Here is a 19,868-nt window from a genome sequence, read left to right as displayed (position 1 = left end):
TTGTATTTATGGAGAAAATTCACCAACACAAGATTCTGAACAGAATTAAAAAAAAAAAACAACTGTTCTGTCACTTTTTAAGGAAAAGGGTTCTTTGAAAAGAAAAAAAACTAGAATAAAATTTCAAAACGGAAGGATCCTAGACACCATCCACTCATCCAGGTCCTCTGGAAGATGAAAAAATGGCAGATCTAAGTGATTTGGCCAAAAGGTTTTCCAGAATGAGATTCAGTTCTGACTCGAAATAAGCCAGCTCTCTGAAGTGTGAGGGGAAATGAACTTAAAACTAACTTTATCATACGGGGCAGAAATGAAATCTGACCACTTCAGGAAGTGATGTTCTTAGAGCTGCCCGAGTCCTTTGGAAGGGAATGAAAAATAAATAAATTAATGAGCTTTCTCAGTAAACACAATAGCACCACATCCAGTGATTCTCTGCCACCTTTCATCCTGGCCACCTGGTGTTTTCAATAAAGGAACAGATGACTTCAGAATCCATTTGAATTACTGCCTGGAGTCTCTGCATGTTAATGAAATCCAAGGTACACACCCTGTTTTTCTCTTACAACCAAGAATTATTTCTAACTGAAATAGGTTTGTTTCTTGCTGATATTTTAACATCAGGCTTAGATTAAGCTTTGTTCGTCTCACCGAAGCCCCCACTCACTGCTGCTTTAGAGAAGAATCCCCAAAGCCAGGAGAATCACAGGGTAAAACTGTGAAATGGCCCCGACTCAGAAGAAAAAGCATGAATGAGCCTTTGGAGCCAACATCCAAGCCCTCAAGCCACTCACTCAGATCTTGGTCCCTGATTGGACCCTCTGGGGCACTGCCACCATCAGACCAGCAGAGCTCGAGCCTGGGGCCCTTCTGGCCTCAAGGTCTGCCACACCCCCAGGCTCACAGCCCCCCTTATGGCCAGTTCCCTGTCTCCAGGCCTCACGGGAAGCAAGGTGGGATCTCCCTGTCCAGGCTGTGGGAGGGGCGTGCACAGGGTGGGGGCCAGGAGTGTAGGTCAGGCTGGGAGCCCGTGGCAAGCTAGGTCAAGGTCATGGAGAGGGGGCACAGGTTGGGACGCTTGGGGGGGTGTCCAGGCCATGTGGTGTCAGGTGGGGCCTCTTGTTGGGGCTGCTGCATCCAAATTTGACCGCAGGCAGCTCTGGAGCTCGGGATGACACTGGGTGTGTGCCCTCACCCACTCCCACGGGAGGCGCCACCTGCCAGCGACTGGTCCCTCCTTCCGACTGAGTCAAGAAAGACATGTCCTCAGTCCCTCTCCACACAGGCTGCGGGCCATGACCGGAAACTCCCCAAACTGGCAAATATAAGCTGAAAGCCCCACGCTGGCCCTCTGTCACCGCTCTGCTCTCAGGCTGTTCCTGCGGCTTTCAGGCTCATGCTGGTCAATGTGGGGCGTGGTGGGTGGTTTCTGGTCAAAGCACGAGAGAAGGAGCCCGTGATGTCAGGCCACTCGCCCACACAGGCTGCCCCAGACCTACCTCCTCCTCCTGCCGACATGAAATCCAGGCGTCTGCCTTTATCGGCCAGGACTCGTGGAGGAATCCAACACTGCACGGGAGATTAGCACCCTTTCCCTCCCTAACTAAGGGGCCTGCTTCTAGGACTTCCTCTGGTCCTAAGGCTTGTGGTTTATATGACTCTTATTCCTACGTTACCCAGACACACCCTTTGTTCTTCAGATTGGGGTCCCCTGGACCGGAAAGGCCAACAGCTTTAGAGATCACAACCGGTATCTGTTATGGGCACAAATCCACCCCCTGCATGCCCTGTACCTGTTTGTGAAAGCCACACAGACAAGACATTTATGCTCTATCTATTCTGGTTACATTCGGGGCTCCTGTACCACGCAGCCGGCCACCCTGGCCAGACCATCCCCCAGGAGGTTACAATCGAATTCACTTCGGCCTGAAGGGAGCGGAAGAAAAACACTAAGGAGCTGCAGCCCCACACCCCGGGCCCACTGAGTCTTCCTCATTTCTAACATCTCCTGACTAATGAGACAGGAAACCCCACTGCAGAGCCTCGAAGGTCAGCGCAGCTGGCTGTCGGTCTGAAGGGAAATGTAAAGTGAAGCTGCTCGAAGGAGCAAGCAGAAATCGCCGCCACCATATTTCATGTGGCTTTTCATCCTTCCGAGTGATTTCATTTTTGTGTTAGCAACAGTTTAAGACCATGCTGCCAAAAAGACTGGGCTATGTCACCTGCAGCTGAAATTTATGGGCAGAAAAGAAGAGCAAATTGGATACACAGCTGCTGTTTCTCTTTCTATACATCAGCAATTTCCAAAGCAGTAAAGGGGCAATCAAGCATCTACATGAACAAGAAACCCAAAGAAACCCAAAAAGCGGTACAAGTTACTAGTGCAGAGAAAAATGTTCCTTATGCTCCAAGACAGTTCTGCCCCCAGGAATGTTTCTTTTAGCATCCTCTTCTGCAATGCATGAGGAGGTGGCTGGGGCCGTCTCTCCGACCCACACGCAGCAGAGTCACGTGACAGTATTTTCTATATCGAAATCGGGACACATGAGAGAAGAGGCTGTAATTGACAAGAAGTCAATGGCCAGCCAACCGGTTACGGGTCAAGTGTCAAGTCTGATGCGCCCTTGGAGGAAGGAGGCAGGGGCACGAGACATTCCAGAACATTCCACCCCCAGTCTGAATTCTTACTAGAATGTGCTCAATTCTGCCTCTGGCTGCTGGACAGCAATATACTGTATTCACAGTGGCCAAATTTGAAGCAATTCATTCTGTCCCTAGGCCACTGCCCAAGGGTATCAAGAAATAAATCTAATGGGGAAAAACTCATCACCGCTTGATGCTTTTTAAAAATCTTTCTCGTGGAAATTAAACCCAAGCTTCTGGGTTGACCGTGAGAACAAGGACGTCAGCAATGTGTATTAACATTCTCGCCCCTGTCCTGGGTCCCAGTGTTCCCAGTCTGGACACCCACAGTGTGACCGCCTTCTTTCACTGAGTGATATCTCTGGGAGGGAGCTCCCCCCGACCCCCTTTGCTCCAGGGAAACCACACGTGGGAGGCCCTGTGGGCATGAGCAGCACATGAACTTTGAGGCAAAACCAAGTGAGCTGTGAATTGAGATGGACAGTCTCCATTTGGAGACTGGAGTCCTCGTTCCCGCTGGGTCAGTGAATCACTGTCAGGCCTTGGGCCATTTCCATGGTCCCACTTCCCCATCTGTAAAATGGGCCCCAGACCCCCCTACAGTAGAAAAGCTGTGAGCATCTGATCGGAGGCAACTGAGCAGCTTTCATTTATTGTGTACCTACTGTGTGCCAGGCATGGCGCTGCCCCTCCCCCCATCTGTACAGCAACCTGCCACCTTGCTGTTAGTAGCCTCATCTCACAGCTGGAAAAACAAAGCCCCAGAGAGGTTCACCAACACGTTCAAGGCCACAGAGCGCACCGGGCTGCCCAACTCAGGGTGGGGTGTTGGGGGTGAGCATGAAGCAGGTCCTCAGAGACCGCAGCTCACTGTCAGCCCTGAGGGTGGGGCTGACCCTCACAGGGCCTGAGTTTGGCATGTCTTCAGTGACTCGTTCAAATTGTTAAGAAAAACTACTCCAAACTTGGAAGCCAGCCAGCCAGAGATTTCTGCATGCTCGGTGAGTATCATACTCTACTCTTGGCACGGATGGCCAACTATGGTGTGCTGCTAAACGGCCCAATGCCCCATTTTGTAAAAAGGGTTTATTGGAACACCACTCTACCTGTTCATCTATGTATTGTCTGTGGCTGCTCTTAAGCCACAGTGGCAGAGGTGAGTAGTTGTTACAGGGACCAGATGGCCCACAGAGCCTAAAAGATTGACCATCTGCCCTTTACAGAAAAGGGTTGCTTTTCTGTACTTCTATTGACTCTGGTCTATGGGTCAATCCAATATCTCAGGAAGGTCCTGATTCCACTATTTACTATTGATTAGGGTCCAGTCTCATTACAGTTAGGTAGTAACTTGTAGAAAATAGAAAAGCTGCGGGACACCTGGGTGGCTCAGTCTGTTAAGTGTCTGCCTCTTGATTTTGGCTCCAGTCATGATCTCACGGTTTGGGAGTTAGAGCCCCGTGTGGGGCTCCGAGCTGACCATGCAGAGCCTGCCTGGGATGCTCTCTCTCCTTCCCTCTCTACCCTTCGCCCACTCTCCCTCTCTAAAGATAAATGAAACTTAAAGGAAATAGAAAAGTTGCAATTTATGTTCAGTAGAGACGCAAGTGATTTTTACAGAAAACAAAACCTCAAAGTTTACATGTATGTCTCTTGTTTAGCCAGTATTAACCAGTTTCATATCGAACCGTAAAATAAGATTGCAAGAAGGTTCTAGACTTCTTTATTCCACCGACTCTACACCAGATTCTCATATTTTCCTCCATTCACCCGGCTTTACCACCCTGCTGCTTCCTTCATTACAGAGTTAACTGGATCTTAGGTGTGAACTCGGGGTCTATGAATCCAAGTTAGGCTTTTGGCTTTTTAGAAAATTTTAGACAACTCTGTAGAACACCGGCATTGCCTGCTTAGCCAATGGTTAGCAAACAAACTTCTGGACCACACCGCATTCTCAAGAGGCAGTGCACGGCAGCAGCAAACCCGTACCTCGGTCTCCTGGCGGCCACGGAAAGCCAGGGCAATCTGCCTGGCCAGCTTCAGGGCTTCTATCCGCATGACGGCAAATTCTAACTCCTCCTGCCCGAGAGCGGGGATGAGCAAACCGCAGGGGAAATGCATCAAGACAGGATGTCAATGTTTTCCACATCCAAGAAATGAATGTGCCACGTGATGTGTCATGACAGGTACTCAGGAAACACACACGCTCTGGCTTTCTTTCACAATTAACACCTCAGCAGATCATGAAATAAGTGTTTAATTTTTTTTTTCCTAAGTGCCCTTTGGAATATCTCTTGGGAAGTATCATGTGGTCAGATAGGACAAGATTTTTTAAAGGGGGTCACAATTTTTACTGCGCCCTTTCCTTCAGATTCTTTCCTTTCGTTTGCTTAACGTAAAGTTGGCCAGCAATTTCCATGAAAGATTTTGCATTCTCAAGCGACTGCTCACAATCTCTCTGGGTTTGCTCTGCAGGTCTTAGTATAGCGGATATCAAATTAAGCTGTCAAATTTACGGTATGGAGTGGCTAATTGTTTTGGTTCCAGATGTAAGGCCGAGTCCAGATGTTATCTCAACGGGAGTCTGAGACCGTTCTCCCGTATATATAAATAGTGGGGCTTGACGGTGATCTAATAATCTAATAATACCCTTGGTTCGGTGAATAAATCACAGAAACTGCTTTTGGGGCTATCAAAATTTCTGAAGAATGACTGTTTGGGTCTAATTTCCAAATTGAAATACAATGTGTTGTCCGTATGTAATCACACAATTTATATCATCTTGGCGTCTTGGATTAAGAACACCCATACGTCAGTCTTTGGGCGGGGGAACAGATTTTATGTGGAGCGTTTCCAGAAATACCTCATTCAATCCTGCCTCACTGCACTTGGGTTTCGGAGTTCATTCTCTACTGAGGTTTTCACAAACTCCCCACAAGGTCACACGTGGCTACAAACCTGAAGTTTCTGAGCAAATACTGGGGGGTTCTTTTCTGCTAAGTCGGGTTCCAGATAGTCAAGCGCACCACAGAGAGAGGCTGGATGAGCTAGCCTGCTGAGGAGGGCGTCAGCAGAGGCAAAGGAGCCCTCAGGAGCAGTCTGAAGGCCGGCAGAAGAGGACACAGAGGAAAAATAGAGGAGACAGAGTGATATCGATTCCAAGCAAGGACCACGCACCTATTTGCTGCACGTTCCTGGCTTAAGGCTAAACAGAATGTTAGTTAGGTGCCAATACTTTCCTTTTCATCTGGGGACTGATTTCCCCATGCTGGTAATGGGCATCTAGAGGTTGATGGGCCAAACCCCCTCCCCAGAAGCACAGCCGTAGGTGCCCTCCTGCACCACAGCCCCCTCACCCCCTGACCAATCGGTGGGAGAAAAATTACCATTTACTTATTTACTTGAAAGTCTCGGGGTGAGACAAGCCAGTTGATGGGTTTTCCAGCCATAATATAAGCCATCGAGAAAATACCTCCAAGTATAAATATCATCAAAGGTTTGGGGAAAGGTCATTTGCTATATAAAGGGAAGATGATTTCAAATGAAAACGTGGCTGTCGGTAGATCAGAAAGACTTCAATGTCAGAAGCCAACTGTGTAGAAGTGGAATCGTGCGCGAATCCCTTCATAGTGTCTGGCTGAGAATTGTTTGAATCCCATCTACTCTCTGCTTGCTAATATTTTCCCAGTATCTAACGGCCACACAGTAGGTGCTCAATAAATGTTTGATGCAGGAGATAAATGAATGGTTTACTCATATAGAACAACAAAACTGACACTAACAGTAACTAAATCAGCCATCTGAAATTCCCTTGGGGATTGGTAAGAGGGAGGTAAAAAAGATGAACATAAAATTCACCTATAAGGATGATCCACTTTAGATGTTCAGGGGATCTGCCTGCCCTGCAAGGCTCCATGGGGGCTGGGAGGAGAGAGGTACAGCCCTGGTCGCTACACAGGAGGGATTTCCCAACACCAAGGCCAGGAAAACTGACTGTTCCCTAAAAGGAGTGTCCCCTGCCCGCTATTCTCTGCCCTGTGCCGCAGAGCATGGAGAAGCAGGGGAGAGACTGAGAGCTGCTCCAAAGCAACTGTGGAGCCCCAAGGGACTAACACGGAAAACCAATAACCCCGAAGGCAAATAAAACACTGAGGTGAGAATTGCAAAACCACACTGGTGAGAATGAAGAGCCATAGCTCTCTCGTGGCTACGGGGGAGGGGTCTCCTAGGCTGGCTTCTGTGGTCCAGGGATTGCGTGGGGCCCCATGCCTGGTCCCAGGGGAGCATTGCTCTGAAGGCCTGGATCCCTTGGTGATGGGACTCAGCTGGCCCAGGCCTCACCCACCGTGATCTCGGGCCCCACTTACAATTTCAATTGCGTCTGAAGTGGTGCCCAAGGTCATGGCCTCCAGCTCCTTCTGGGATGGTTTCTCTGGCACCTGCAAGTGTGGCTCTTGGTTGGTAGCCAGCCCTCGTGTGACGGGGTGCTGGATCTTTGCGCCGGCATTCACAAGGGCTTCAGTTTCCTCGAAACTTGACCTGAGGGAGTGAAGAGCCTCTTTACTTTCCTCATGGGAAATCCCACTGACATTGACCAAGATGCCCTCAGTCAGTCAACATCCCGAGGGATCCTGGACTCCCAGGGCTGCATTCCCAGAGGGAAGTGGGGTGGATGCTGGGTGGGCTTGGAGCCCACAGGCTGCGCAGCCTGAGGGAAAGGGTGGTCCTGCTCCTGAGGGAGAGTCAGAGGCACAAATGCCACTGGCTGAGAGCACAAGCCCTGGAGGTAAGCAGACCGCCTGTCCCTTGGCTGTGCATTCTTGGGGAAGAGATGGGGACTGTATCTCACTTTCCTTCTCTGTAGGACAGGAGACAAGATGGCGCCCTGTGGCGACCAAAATGAGATGCTACCTGCGTACAGAGAGCACTTGACCCAGAGCTCATCACCAGTACCGTTGCTGTAATAACGTCGCCATCATCATGGAGTAAGTTTGGGAAAGCAAAGCAAGAGCTTTCAGTCCTGCTCAGAGAAGGGGCAAGTAAGTGGGGGTAGGAGGGTCCTGAGCACAGAGTGGTGCCACCCTTCCCCCATCCAGCGTCACACAGCTCAGAGCGGGACCCCGACAGATGGGAACTCACACGCACATGAGCAGTAAACTGTCCCAGGCGTCACACGGAAGCCGGCCCTGTGACTCGTGCTTTCCTTCTAGCACGTTGGTTTAATGCTCCCAATGGCACTGGAGGAGGGTCAGCCCCTACCCCACACAGAGTTTGGGGGGCTGCCTCATTTAATTACAGGGCCAGTCTTGTTATTACCCTCACTTTACACACGAGGAGACTGCAGCACAGGAGGGTCACATAACCCGCATCAGGTCACACACAGCCAGTAACTCAGGGTCTGAGTGTGCGGCACGCTGCCTCCCCACAGGACAAATCACAAAACAAAATTGTACGGGCCCTGGGGGGCGGGGCGGGGGTGATCGAAGGGGCTCATGCATTCAGCTGTTAACAGATTTCTCTTTAGGACAAAGGACAGCTGGAAACGCAGCCCCACGCGCACATCCATGTGGACACTCAGACCGAGATGTGGGCCGCCGGAACACACATGAATGAAAGCAAGCCAGGACAGCAGTGCCATGAGGCTCAGAGGCTTGGGGACGGCTGTCCAGACCCATAACTCTCCCCTCGTGAAAGTCATACCCTGAACATGGCGTCGGGGACTCTGACGTCCGGACCGGGGGAGACTTGACCGGGCTCTCCTGAGAAGTGTCAAACATAAGGTAGAGGGCCTGCTTCTTCGGGGCGTCATCGTCCTGCTGCAGGGACCAAGGCACATGTCAGCTCGGCTACAGGTGGCCTGAACAGGCTAGAGAGACTGAAATGCAGAGGTTCCCGGGCGCCTGGGTGGCTCAGTCGGTGAAGCATCCAACTTCAGCTCAGGTCACGATCTCATGGCTTGTGAGTTTGAGCCCCATGTCAGGGTCTGAGCCTGGAGCCTGCTTCAGATTCTGTGTCTCCCTCTCTCCTTGCCCCTCCCCTACTCATGCTCTCTCAAAAATACATAAACCTTAAAAAAAAATAAGAAAGAAATGCAGAGCTGTCTTCAATAGAATAACTCATCTGGGAAAAGCCTTCATTCTTGAGCCACCCAGAAGGGAGGAGCCAGCAGGTGCTGGCCAGGAGAGAGGAGAGGGGAACAGGAGGAAGAGGAAGGTGGAGACAGGAAGCGTGCGCCTGTGCTGCTGGGAACACTGTGGAGGGGGGAGAAATCGTCAGGCGTTGGGGTGCTGCACGCTGCCTGCTCGGTCCCCCAGCATTTACTGGCCAGCCTCTCGGGGTGAGGAGAAACAGAGGGGTAGGAGAGCCCCCCCAGGCTGGGTGCCACCCACAGCCGAATGCGGGGGGCGAGCATGGTGGCCGGGTGCGGTGAGCTCCTCCATCACGGTCTGCTGACTTAGAGCAAACTGCAGGCTGGAAGCAGAGATCACAGCATCCACGAATGATGCAAAGAGAGATAAAGATCCGAGCAATGTATCCGGCGCGTCAGTGTCACAGGAAGGTCTGCCGGCACCTGTGGGCCTCTGATGGCATCACTGGACAAGACCACAGAGTAAGAGGTCGCGCTGGGAACCAGGTGCCCTGGAGGGGGAGACAGCTGCCCATCACAGCCACTTAAATGACAAAGGGATGGCGACGTAGGGGAGAGGCATATGGTCAGAAGAGTCAGTCTTCACTTACATAAAGCATTTCTTTTGAAGAACACAGGTAACAGTACACCTTAGAAACAACCAAACCTTTCTTCCACCTTTCTAGGGAAACCTCTGACTAGTTCTTTCTCAGTCCAGGGAAGCAACTCTTTTATTTTTTTAGTTAGTTAGTTAATTAATTAATCAATCAATTAATTAATATATTTATTTTGAGAGAGGCGGGGAGAGAGCATGAGCAGGGGAGGGACTGAGAGAGGGGAGGAGAATATCAAGCAGTCTCTGTTCTGCAAGTGCAGAGCCCGATTAGGGGCTCGAACTCACACACAGCGAGATGGTGACCTGAGTCAAAACCAAGAGTCGGACGCTCAACGGACTGAGGCACCCAGGCGCCCCCTCCCCACCCAGGGAAGTAATTTTGCAGGAAGCCTAACTGTATTCGATCCTCTTCTCCCTGAAAACACCATCTCAAGTGGACTGAACACACACCTGAGACCCCCAGGCCCAGCTCACCCTTACTGTGCACCGAAGGATGCTACACACAGAGGACCCTGGCTTTGGGCCCTGAGCTCAGAAGGCCAGTCTCGCCTTTTCACAAGAAAGGGAGGGAAAGCAAGCACATCCCCTGCTGGCCTCAGGCAGAACTTACAGGTAAGGAGGAGCCAATTTTCTCCATGTATTCAATTTCATAGGAGTTTCTGTAATCCAACTCTGCAAAAGGAACAAAAGGAGAGTTAGCATCAGGGAGAAAGAAAAAAAGAAAGGTTTGGGCCAGGCAGGGTGGGGTCCGGAACCAGACGCTGATCTCTGAGCCTGTCCACTGACGAGGTTTTGAATTTGGCTGGTGGGGAAGGCTCAGCTCAGCAATTTTCAGACCGCTCGTAGACCTCTGGCTGCAAAGGGGCTTCTGCTGTTTGGGAGCCCGAGAGAGCCCAAGGGAATTAACCGAGAGCAGCACAGATCTGGCCGCGAATAGGTCTCTGCATGAAGCACCGAGTTTTCATAAGAGTGTGGTTTAAATGTTGTTTTCCGCTGTCAGTGTCCCGTGCAACACGGAGAATGTTCCCATCTCCTGAGGACATTCCGGAACTGAGATTTTAGCCCCAGCCGTACTCTGAACATACATGGTTCCTTCATGGCTGCTTGGAAGAGAAGCTCTGCAAGTCACCTGGAACATTCTGTCAGGGCCTGCAGGGTCGGTCCAAATCGATTTTTAGATGCGAAGATGATTCAAGTCCAAAGAGGTGGAGAAATGACCTATTTCAAATTGACTGGAGACCTCAGGCTGGAAAGAAAAGCCCAGAGGGTTTCATTGGAGACGAGAACCCCTGAGTCCCTCGGGGGTCCGGGCAGCTCCATGGGGATGCCGGGTTTACCCTCAGCTGAATTCTCGGCCTGGTAAGTGGATTCTGAGCACGTATGACGTGCCTCAACTGCTGGGCACTGTGGATGCGGTGGTGAACCAGACCGGAAAGGACGCTGTCCTCACAGAAGCCACAGCTACGGCTACCAGATGGTTCTTTCTTACTTGGAAAGAAAACTAAGAGATGACATGTGAGCTGCTCAGAAGGCAGTGGGACAAGTGTATCAGCGGCAATCCCAGAAGCCGAATGCCTGAATTTGTTTTTAAAAATTTTTAATATTTATTTTTGAGAGAGAGAGAGCTAGAGAGAGAGAGAGAGAGAGAGAGAGAGAGAGAGAGCGCGTACAAGTGGGGGAGGGGCAGAGAGAGAAAGGGAGACACAGAATCTGAAGCAGGCTCCAGGCTCCGAGCTGTCAGCACAGAGCCCGGTTTGGGGCTCGAACCCACAAACTGTGAGATCATGAAGTCGAAGTTGGATGCTCAACTGACTGAGCCACATAGGAGCCCCCTGAATTTTTTTTTTTACACAAAATACAAATAGCAGTTCTGGAATAAAGCACTTCCACATCTATGTATTATTGAAGGCATCACTTAAAAAATGATTCCTTAATAGGAGCTTTAAAAAGGAGATATGTCCTGGAAGAGTTTCCCCAAATCTGCAAGTGTGTGGGGTTGTGGCTGTATCAACTTAAGCACTTGACCATGGGGACAACTCTTCAGGAGTCGTTGAATCTCCCCGGGGAAGCCAACGCACTCTTCTCGTAGGCTTGGCCTGCTCAGGGAAATGAAGCTGGTTTTGTAGATTCAGAAGGACCTATGCCCTGATTTGTGGGTCACTCGGGAAGAGCACAGACCTCACGCCAACCACACACAGCTGGGCGGCATTCAGCATCTGTGCCTGTAATGGGAACCCGGACCCGGGCTCTGCCCCAACTCAGGACACAGAAATGTTTGTTTATGAAGACTTACTAGGTTCCTCATCTTATCAATGAGAGACAAGCTTAGGGACAGTGAAATACAAGGTGATTTCTAGTGCCTCCTCCAGATCTATCACTTTCCAGATGTGGGACCTCAGGACTATTATTTTACTGTCCTATTAAAGACTGTTTTAAATTGAGAAGACAATAGTGAATCAGCTGCCTCCTTCTCCAAGGTATCATTATTACTGTCAGGGCATTATTTACCCCTAAATTATTGAACAGAAACCCTCCAGCGCACCCCACAATGGTGCAGAGCACCCAGGATGCACCAAATGAGGCCAGCACTGAGAGATCTTCCAGGGACCAGTGTGCCTGGCTCAGTGCCCAGCCCTGGCCACCAGCTTGGCTCAGTGGAACGTCCCGCCTGGAATCTTAGCCCGTCTCCTGGCCGCTGATCTGGGTGAGTTTCAGGTCACGGAGCTCATTCATCTGCCTTCTTTCCTACCTGCCAAGGGGGCTTCCCTTCCAGCTCCCGGCGCCCCCATCCCTCCTTCAGAGCCAGCAGATGACGGCACAGCAGCAGGGGTCGTCTGACTCCCCAGAGAAATGCCCGCTTCTTAGCGTGTGTGGTTATGGGAGGCCCACCCCCTACACAGGAGCTTCTGTCCCTGGTGAAGCCTGGAGGCATTCCTTTGGAACAGGACCTGCTTGCAATTACAGCCATTTGGGGTTCTCAGGTATAATTTACCAAACGGGCTGGAAAAGATGTGAACAAAAACAATATCGATATTGTCTCCTGTATTTTGAGGGAACACCTTCCTGAATGTCATTTTTCAAAGCCTCACTCCTCTGCTTAGAGTGCGAAGCCTCCAAGGGCAGGCGTGGGGTGGGAAGAGCCCTGTCTGGTTTCAGCTCAGGCCACATGCAGCTGGAGGGCCAGGAAGGGTGATGTCACACCGTCACGTTCAAGAGAAGAGGCTGCTCGCTAAAGCGTGTGCTGCTTCAAGGTACAGAGGCCCGGAGTTATTTTTAATGGGCCCTGTCACATCCAAGGGCTCCTTCTGGTAATTATTTCATACCGGATGCCCCGACGGCCAGTCTCCTCCTGACGGCCGTTCTCTTCCGAGTCTCTGATGGCCAGAGCTCGGCCGGAGGGCAAAGAGCCCCGGGCAGCAGCCAGAAGGCTGTAGTTGAAGGATGCAGTCGTTCCCAGGGTTGGCAAGCCAACTCGCTGACGTCCCCTGCCCACTGCCTTGGCTTTAAAATGGAGTTCAGGGGCGCCTCGGTGGCTCAGTCAGTTAAGCGTCCAACTTTGGCTCATGTCGTGATCTCACACAGTTCGTGGATTCGAGCCCTACGTCGGGCTCTGTGCTGACAGCCTAGAGTCTGGGGCCTGCTTCGGATTCTGTCTCCCTGTCTCTCTTTGCCCCTCCCCAGCTTGCACTTTGTTTCTCTCTCTCTCTCAAAAATAAACATTAAAAAAAAAATTTTTTTTTTTAAATGGAGCTCAAAGTGCCTACATTTTGCAAATGAAATGATGTCAGAGAAAAACCATACGATGGGATCTACAAATGCACGGGATTGTGATGGGGTATATGATTGCTCACTGCTAATATTTCTGGAGCTTTTAACATAAGTGAAGGAAAGACCATTAGGAAGGGGACAACGTGGGATGCCTGGGTGGCTCAGTTGGTTAAGCGTCTGGTTTCGACTCAAGTCATGATCTCATGGTTCGTGGGTTCGAGCCCTGTATTGGGCTCTGTGCTGAACGTTTGCTCAGAGCCTGGAGCCTGCTTCGGGTTCTGTATCTCCCTCTCTCTCTAACCCTCCTCGGCTCACACTCTGTCTCACTTTGTCTCTCAAAAGTAAATAAATGCAAAAAAAATTTTTTGTTTTTAAAAAGGAAGGGGACAACGTCCTCGCTGTCACTCTTCTCAATGCCTGAGGGGTCACAGCAATGGTGTCCAACACTGAAGAATAGGTAGGGCTCCTGAGGCGAGCGGCTGCCCCTCTATCGAAAGCAAGAAGGTGGGGCTGCCGTGCTGTGTGTTAAGGGAGACGAGAGAGCTGGGTGACCCTCAAAGGCCCATGCAGACTCGTGAATCTAAAACACTGCTCTCTTAGGGTCTCCTGGATCTGGGCTGGGAGAGGTCTTGATGGCTCTGTTGCCAAATTCTTCCTAATCTCCGCATCCCTAGAGGCTACGCAAACTAGGCTTTGCCAATATTGCACCAAGAAGAGGCCATTTACCAAGCAAGTGTTCAAAGAAAAACATGTGTGACTGCCAACCTGAGTTTTTAATCAGTGGGAGATTATCAGTGAGCTGATGTAATTATGGCCCAAACAGGTCATTTTAATTAGCTGGGCATCTTTCTAAACGAGTTCCGTCCAGGTTTCTTGAAGCATTAAGACAGCTTGGAGCTCTTGTGGACCCAGGTAGGGGGGGTACTGATTATTTCAACACCCTCTTTCTACAGCGAAAGGAAGTCTGTGCGGCGCTCACATATAAGAGCGTAGTGGGCACCTCAGGAGTCAGACAGCCGTGGCCATACCCGGGTCAGCCCCATGATGCTCAGCAAGTCGTTACAGCGCAAAGCCCCTGATTCCTCGCTTTGCTCCAAGGTGGAAAAGAGCAGAAATCCACTCTCTAGAATGGAGAGAATGAAATGGAATCACGTTTGCCTTACTATTGTCACTTAGGGAATCGGCACTGTGCTAAATACCTGTTCAGGTGGTAATTATTACTTCTAACCCCAAATTTCGTTTTCCTGTGATTGGTGACTTCAGCACAACAGAGTCTCAGTCACAACTACAGCTCTGGGCAGGTTCTTTGTGGCTGATGACATCAGCAGCCCAGGTGCCTGTCTGGTGTGGCTGGACTTGACCCCATTAGGTTAACAGGAAGGACAACCCGATAGCGGGCTGCGTATCCAGTTTCTACATCCAGCTGCTGGAGGGAAGCGACTATATTAGAAAGGTGAACGCAGGGTCAGCACCCCCTGAGATCACAACGTACTGCGTTCATACAGATGATGGATTTCTGATTGCCCAGCAGCTGTAATTACGGTTGGGACATTCCAAATCTTCACGATCACTTTCTAAGGAGGCAGGTTTGATAGGGTTTTGTTTCAAATGTATAGGTTTACCTATTTGTTGAATTTTTGCAGAAAACAAGCAATGATCCAATGGGTCACTGAGTTGTCTGTTTCGGTTCAATGTTAACGATGAGGAAACAGATGCTACTGTTGATCGGGGCACCTGTGAGCTTATCAGGTACTATTCAGGGCTTTTGGATTTTCTACTATAAATGCATGTATTTACATCATCATGACAGAATGGGGTGACCTCAGAGCGGCCCTCACCAAGCATGGAGGGAAGACAGCACAGAGATGTCCGGGGAAAGGCTGGAAGGGCAGGTGAGCAGGGGGCGCAGGGAACATTCTCGCCTATAGCAGCTACCCGAGTGGGGGCGTCCATGCGGGAAAAGTGGTTCCGTCTTTTCCAGTGTGGCTCATGGACCAGGTGTGTGTGCAGAGGAATAAGACGACTGAAGAGGGGTCAAAGGGCAGGTCCCAGGGTCCTGGGGTCAGGGAGGAGACGGTCACTATTAAGCCTCCCAAACCGCAGCCTGAGGGCCAACCAGACAGCCAACCAAAAGGGTCTCTTCTGCAGAACTCACACTGCCAACACATCCGAGTTCACATAATCTAGATGATCTGTAAAGAGGCAGTGTAGATGATGAGGGAGCCTAAGGCAAGCAGACAGGCTGCAAACACTCCCCCCTCCTCCCAGGGGGGACATGTGTGACCTTCCTCGGGCACTCCCGGCTGCCCAAGGACAAAGGGGGAAAACAAATGGTTAGCAGATAGAGCTCACAGTCCTGCAGCACCTGAGTCTCCATCTATTTACAAATATCTTAGTAAACGACAAGAAAAAGGCGCTCTTATCAATAGCCTCATCTCCAGAAACTTACTATAGACTCCGTTTTCTGGAGCCCCAACATCACCCCTCCATAGGGAGGTGGGGAAGAAAGGCAGAAGGAAATGGCAGCTAGAACTCAATTTCCTTCTAACCTGCAGCCCACTGACCAATACTTGAGGAAGACACAGCAAAACATCTCTCCAGGAACTCCCTACTGCCTTCATGCTAATCTTTGCTAGAGGGAAAAACAACCTTAGCTTGACAATAGCTAGGTCTCTGGTATCCAGTGAGTCTTCGTTAGCATATGAAAATCTCACCGGAAACTTCCCTTGGACTTTGCCTCCCCCCAGTCTCTCCTCATGGTCCCGGGGCAGCTCTTCCTACCCTGGGTCTTGTTCCGGTGCTTCAATAAAATCTCCTTTTTGCACCCAAGACGTCTTCAAGAATTCTCTCTTGGTCGTCGGCTTTGGACCCCACGAATCCCACTGTCACCCCAAAAAAACCTCATCATAGTGAGAAGAATCCACTCTCCTGCCACCGCCCTCAGTGAAACGGACCTCACTGGTATCGTTCAGAGACCTTACGGGCACAAAGCCAGCCACCGAGCAGCCGGTCACAGGAGAGCCTGCAGAAGAAGCAGTCTCAGCTACCGTCCCAAACTACCTGCCCCTCACGTCCACCAGCGCCCCTCCCCCAGGGGGTGCAAGAGGCTGGTTCATGGACATCGTGGCGCCCTATAAACAGCACAGAAGCGGAGATAAGATTTTCCCGTGCGACGGTCCTCAAATTGATTTCTACTCCATTTTTTCTTTTTTTTGACTTGTGGGACATCGAGACCTTGGAAAGGGAGCCTCAGCACCATCACAACAGTCCCCGAGTCCCCGGAGCACTGGAGGGAAGCTCACAGCAGGGCAGGTGCAGCAAAGGCATGCAGGGCCTGGGGCAGAGCACTACCAGACGGGGAGGTGGGTTCAGGCCTCCACAGCTTTCCTAACGAGAAAGGAAGTGTGGGAGCCAATATAGAGATCCAGAGAAAAATCAGTGTTTGCAGAATAAGCAGTTCACAAGAAAGAATCTTGATACACCCAGTGATGCCGCGCTGGCTTACGATACATGAATTTCTCAAGCCAAAGAATCAGGCAGAGAGCTCAAAGCTGATATGTGTAAGAGGAAGAAAGGTATTATTGAGAAAAGCAATATGCCCGGGGGCCTGTTCAGGAAAACTGTCTTCTCGTTGGCAAGACTGGAGTGAACCAGTTTGGGGCGTGGGTAGATGGTGCCGCCACACTGTGGACCATCCCGTAGGGACGATGATCAGCGGTGGCACCAAGGGACCCCAGGCGTGGGCAGGGATGGTGCTGCCTGCAGCTAGGGGTGTGTCTCAAGTTCACCCAGGCACAGAAGCCACAGACCTGAGCCAAGCTGGAGCGGCTCAGGATGAGAACTAGGTGGCTGCTGTGCTAAGCTGACTGGCTCCCAGCTGGTGTCTGGGTGGGGGGCGCAGCGGGGCTCAAGCCTTAGGCTGGTTTAAAATGCAGACTTAGCTGGGAAGGCGTGGATACCTGGCCTAGAAGTTTCCTTCCTGGCTGTTTGCTCCCTAGGGGCGTGGCAGGTAGGGGTCCGGCTGGCCACCAAGCTGCTTACCCTCCGTGGGTGAGTTGAATTTGGTGTCATTTACGAAGGTGGACAGGTCTGAGGGCTGCGGGTAGTCCTGCTTGTCGGCCTCCAGACCCACCGTCACACACGTCCACTTCTGGTTGGTGACCGCCAACTTCTCCTCGTCGGTTGCATGGACCACGGCGGAGATCACTGGCGTTTCCGGTGCAGCCGCCGGAGTGGAGTCCTGGGAGCAGAAGGGAAGTGGTCTCTCTTCTCGTATGGTCCCTGCGTCCCCAGCTGCACCCACCCAGCCATGTCTGGGGCCCTGCTAACCAGGGCACGTCCCCGTCACAATCCTCTGGGTCCTCAGACTCTGCTCAAAATGATCCCGAGGAGACAGATTCTTTCGTCTGTGACTTTCCCTTCCTGACGGCTTGTTACAGGGGGTGGCGGAGGGTTTAAAACAAACTAGGATTTTGTGTCTGAGTTATTTTGAGACATTCCCGCTCGCTCACTGTGAGAAAAACAAGGACATTTACTATTGGCACTTTTATTACTCAACTATCGAGTTCTGTCTACACAGGGCTTTAGCAATAGCCTTAATAACCCCTTGAGGATCCACACACCTGTGGTTGGAGGATTTTTCCATGGAGGGGGAGCAGCTGAGCAGGGCAGCGGGGGCGCCCAGAGTGCTAGAACAGAGCTGGGACCGGGACCCAGCCCCCTCTCCTGGGGCGGGCGCCTTTCCATGCAGCCCCACTGGGGTAGGGTCTGCGGCCGGGCCTCACTGGCTCAGATAGGGGCCTGCGTGCACACCCGAGGCCAACCTTCCTCGGTCTGTAATGGTACAGATCTCATAAAGGAGCTAGTGAGAGCGAGACGGGCACACCTGAAGGAAGGGCCCGAGCCTCCACTTCTTTAGAGCATGATTTCCTTTCTCTCCCCTACTTGGAACTGGTTACATAATCCAGTGCTCTTGACATATACTCCGTTCCTTCTCACCATATATTCATTCATCTCAATGGACATTCTCACTTTGATATTCATATAGGTTCTCAGCAGATGAACCGGCAGAATGGATGAACGGATTGGCGTGATTCCTACAGAACGCACCAAACACCTGCTGAACATCTTTCTACTCTTGGGACACACTCTGACCTTTCCCAAAGGGAAGGGGTCAAAACAGTGTTTTGCAAACAGCAAGGGACATCCCATCCCCCTAACCCTCCACCCCTGCATGTAGGAGGCAAAAGAGGGATGTTGGAGACGTGCCCGTGATGAACAGAAGAGGTAGTTTTGTGGACTCGTAGGGAATCAAAACACATGGGCTCTAACTGCCTGGGTGAGTGGTAAACTCATACTTTATCGAGGGAATGTTGTACCTGAGAAGGTGGATCAGAGAGAGGAGACCGTTTTGGCGACCTTTTCACCCTAAATGTGTCACTGGAAATAAAATGGAAAATGTCAACACAACAGACAGCGGTACAGAAAAATCTAGAACTCCATAGAGCAGACCCACACCCAGACCCGCCCTCCAGCCCACACCACTGGCTGAAAGATGGCGGCTGAAAGATGGCCCTGCCGACTGTTCATTCCGACTTAACAACAGATACTGTCACTGGCCCCGAGGGAAAGAGTCCTCAAGCTGGAAATCTTTAGAGAGATGCCATTTTGGAGAGCTGGCCCAGAAAATGAAGCTAAATTTAGCCAGATGTTCTTATTTTAAAAAGCAGATTTTGATGCAAATAATGTATTCAGATTCATCCAAGAATGTCTGAGCCAAATGAGGCGGGGTCAGAGATCTAGGCTCCTGACCCTAGTTAACAGGAACCAGTTTACTGACTGGCAAGCTGACATAGCTCATAATGAACGGCTGAAGGAGCTGGGCAGAAACACAAAGGAATGTTCTGGGTCTTCAGGGAGAATTCCTTCCCACTCCCTGGAACTCTGCACCTCAGAACCGGGTGACATTCTGACCACAGACAGGCCCAGGGTTGAGACGATTCTTTTTAAAATTATGGTAGAATCTCCCTAACACACCACTTATCATCTTGAACACTCAAGTTCAGTAGCGTAGAGGATGTTCACATTGCACAACCAGTCTCCAGAGCTCTTTCCAGGGATGAGGGGATTTCTCTAACGTGTATTCCCAACCACGGTTAACAACTCTTTTTTCTCTCTTTCTCCTTTTTATAAATTACTGGGGGTGGGCGCGGGTCACCAAAGGCAAAGGAAACATCAGATCAGATGTGCGAAGGGGTCAGAAATAAAGTAATTTTGGCATGCAGGGTTCCACTGAGTCCACAGAGTCATCTGGGGGGGGGGGTGTCATTTCCCAGGCAGAATGGAAGCCTCCCCACCTGCAGACCCACCCCGGTCTTAGGCTCCTCTGTGGTATGGTCCTGCCTCCAAAGGAGCGGGCTTTGTGGCGGGGGAGGGCATTCCCTAACCTGAGACACGACTGCCTTTCCCTGTTCTAAATATTACCCTGAGGGGGGCGCCTGGAAGCTCAGTTAGGTAAGCTTCTAACCCTTGATTTTGGCTCAGAGTCGTGAGATCAAGCCCTGCATCAGGCTCTGTACTGAGTGTGGAGCTTGCTTGGGATTCTCTCTCTCTCTCTCTCTCTCTCTCTCTCTCTCTCCCCCTCCCCCCCGTCTTCTCCCCCATTCACGCTCTCTCTCTCTCTCAATAAATAAATAAATAATAACTGGACAGACAAAG

General features: G+C 50.9%; 1 protein-coding gene across 8 annotated transcripts in view; it reads right to left on the bottom strand.

Moving 5' to 3' along the window:
• TACC2 (transforming acidic coiled-coil containing protein 2) overlaps window positions 1–19,868 on the bottom strand; it is a 202,951-nt gene that overhangs the window by 18,581 nt on the left and 164,502 nt on the right. For 6 of the 8 annotated variants that reach the window (XM_039250481.1, XM_039250484.1, XM_039250485.1 and 3 more), the window contains 5 exons: window positions 18,530–18,590; window positions 17,193–17,391; window positions 9,994–10,055; window positions 8,341–8,456; window positions 7,008–7,179 (listed from right to left, as the gene is read on the bottom strand). In XM_039250481.1, coding sequence (XP_039106412.1) covers window positions 7,008–7,179; window positions 8,341–8,456; window positions 9,994–10,055; window positions 17,193–17,391; window positions 18,530–18,590 — 610 coding nt within the window. Of the gene's footprint in view, window positions 1–4,629; window positions 4,720–5,598; window positions 5,740–7,007; window positions 7,180–8,340; window positions 8,457–9,993; window positions 10,056–17,192; window positions 17,392–18,529; window positions 18,591–19,868 lie in introns of all 8 variants that reach the window. The other 2 variants (XM_039250488.1, XM_039250483.1) reach the window with 2 other exon arrangements.

Source organism: Hyaena hyaena, unplaced genomic scaffold (genome assembly GCF_003009895.1).
Source record: "Hyaena hyaena isolate Hyena2069 unplaced genomic scaffold, ASM300989v1 scaffold_367, whole genome shotgun sequence".
Classification (NCBI taxonomy): Eukaryota; Metazoa; Chordata; class Mammalia; order Carnivora; family Hyaenidae; genus Hyaena; species Hyaena hyaena.
This window is presented reverse-complemented; position numbering and strand designations above follow the sequence as displayed.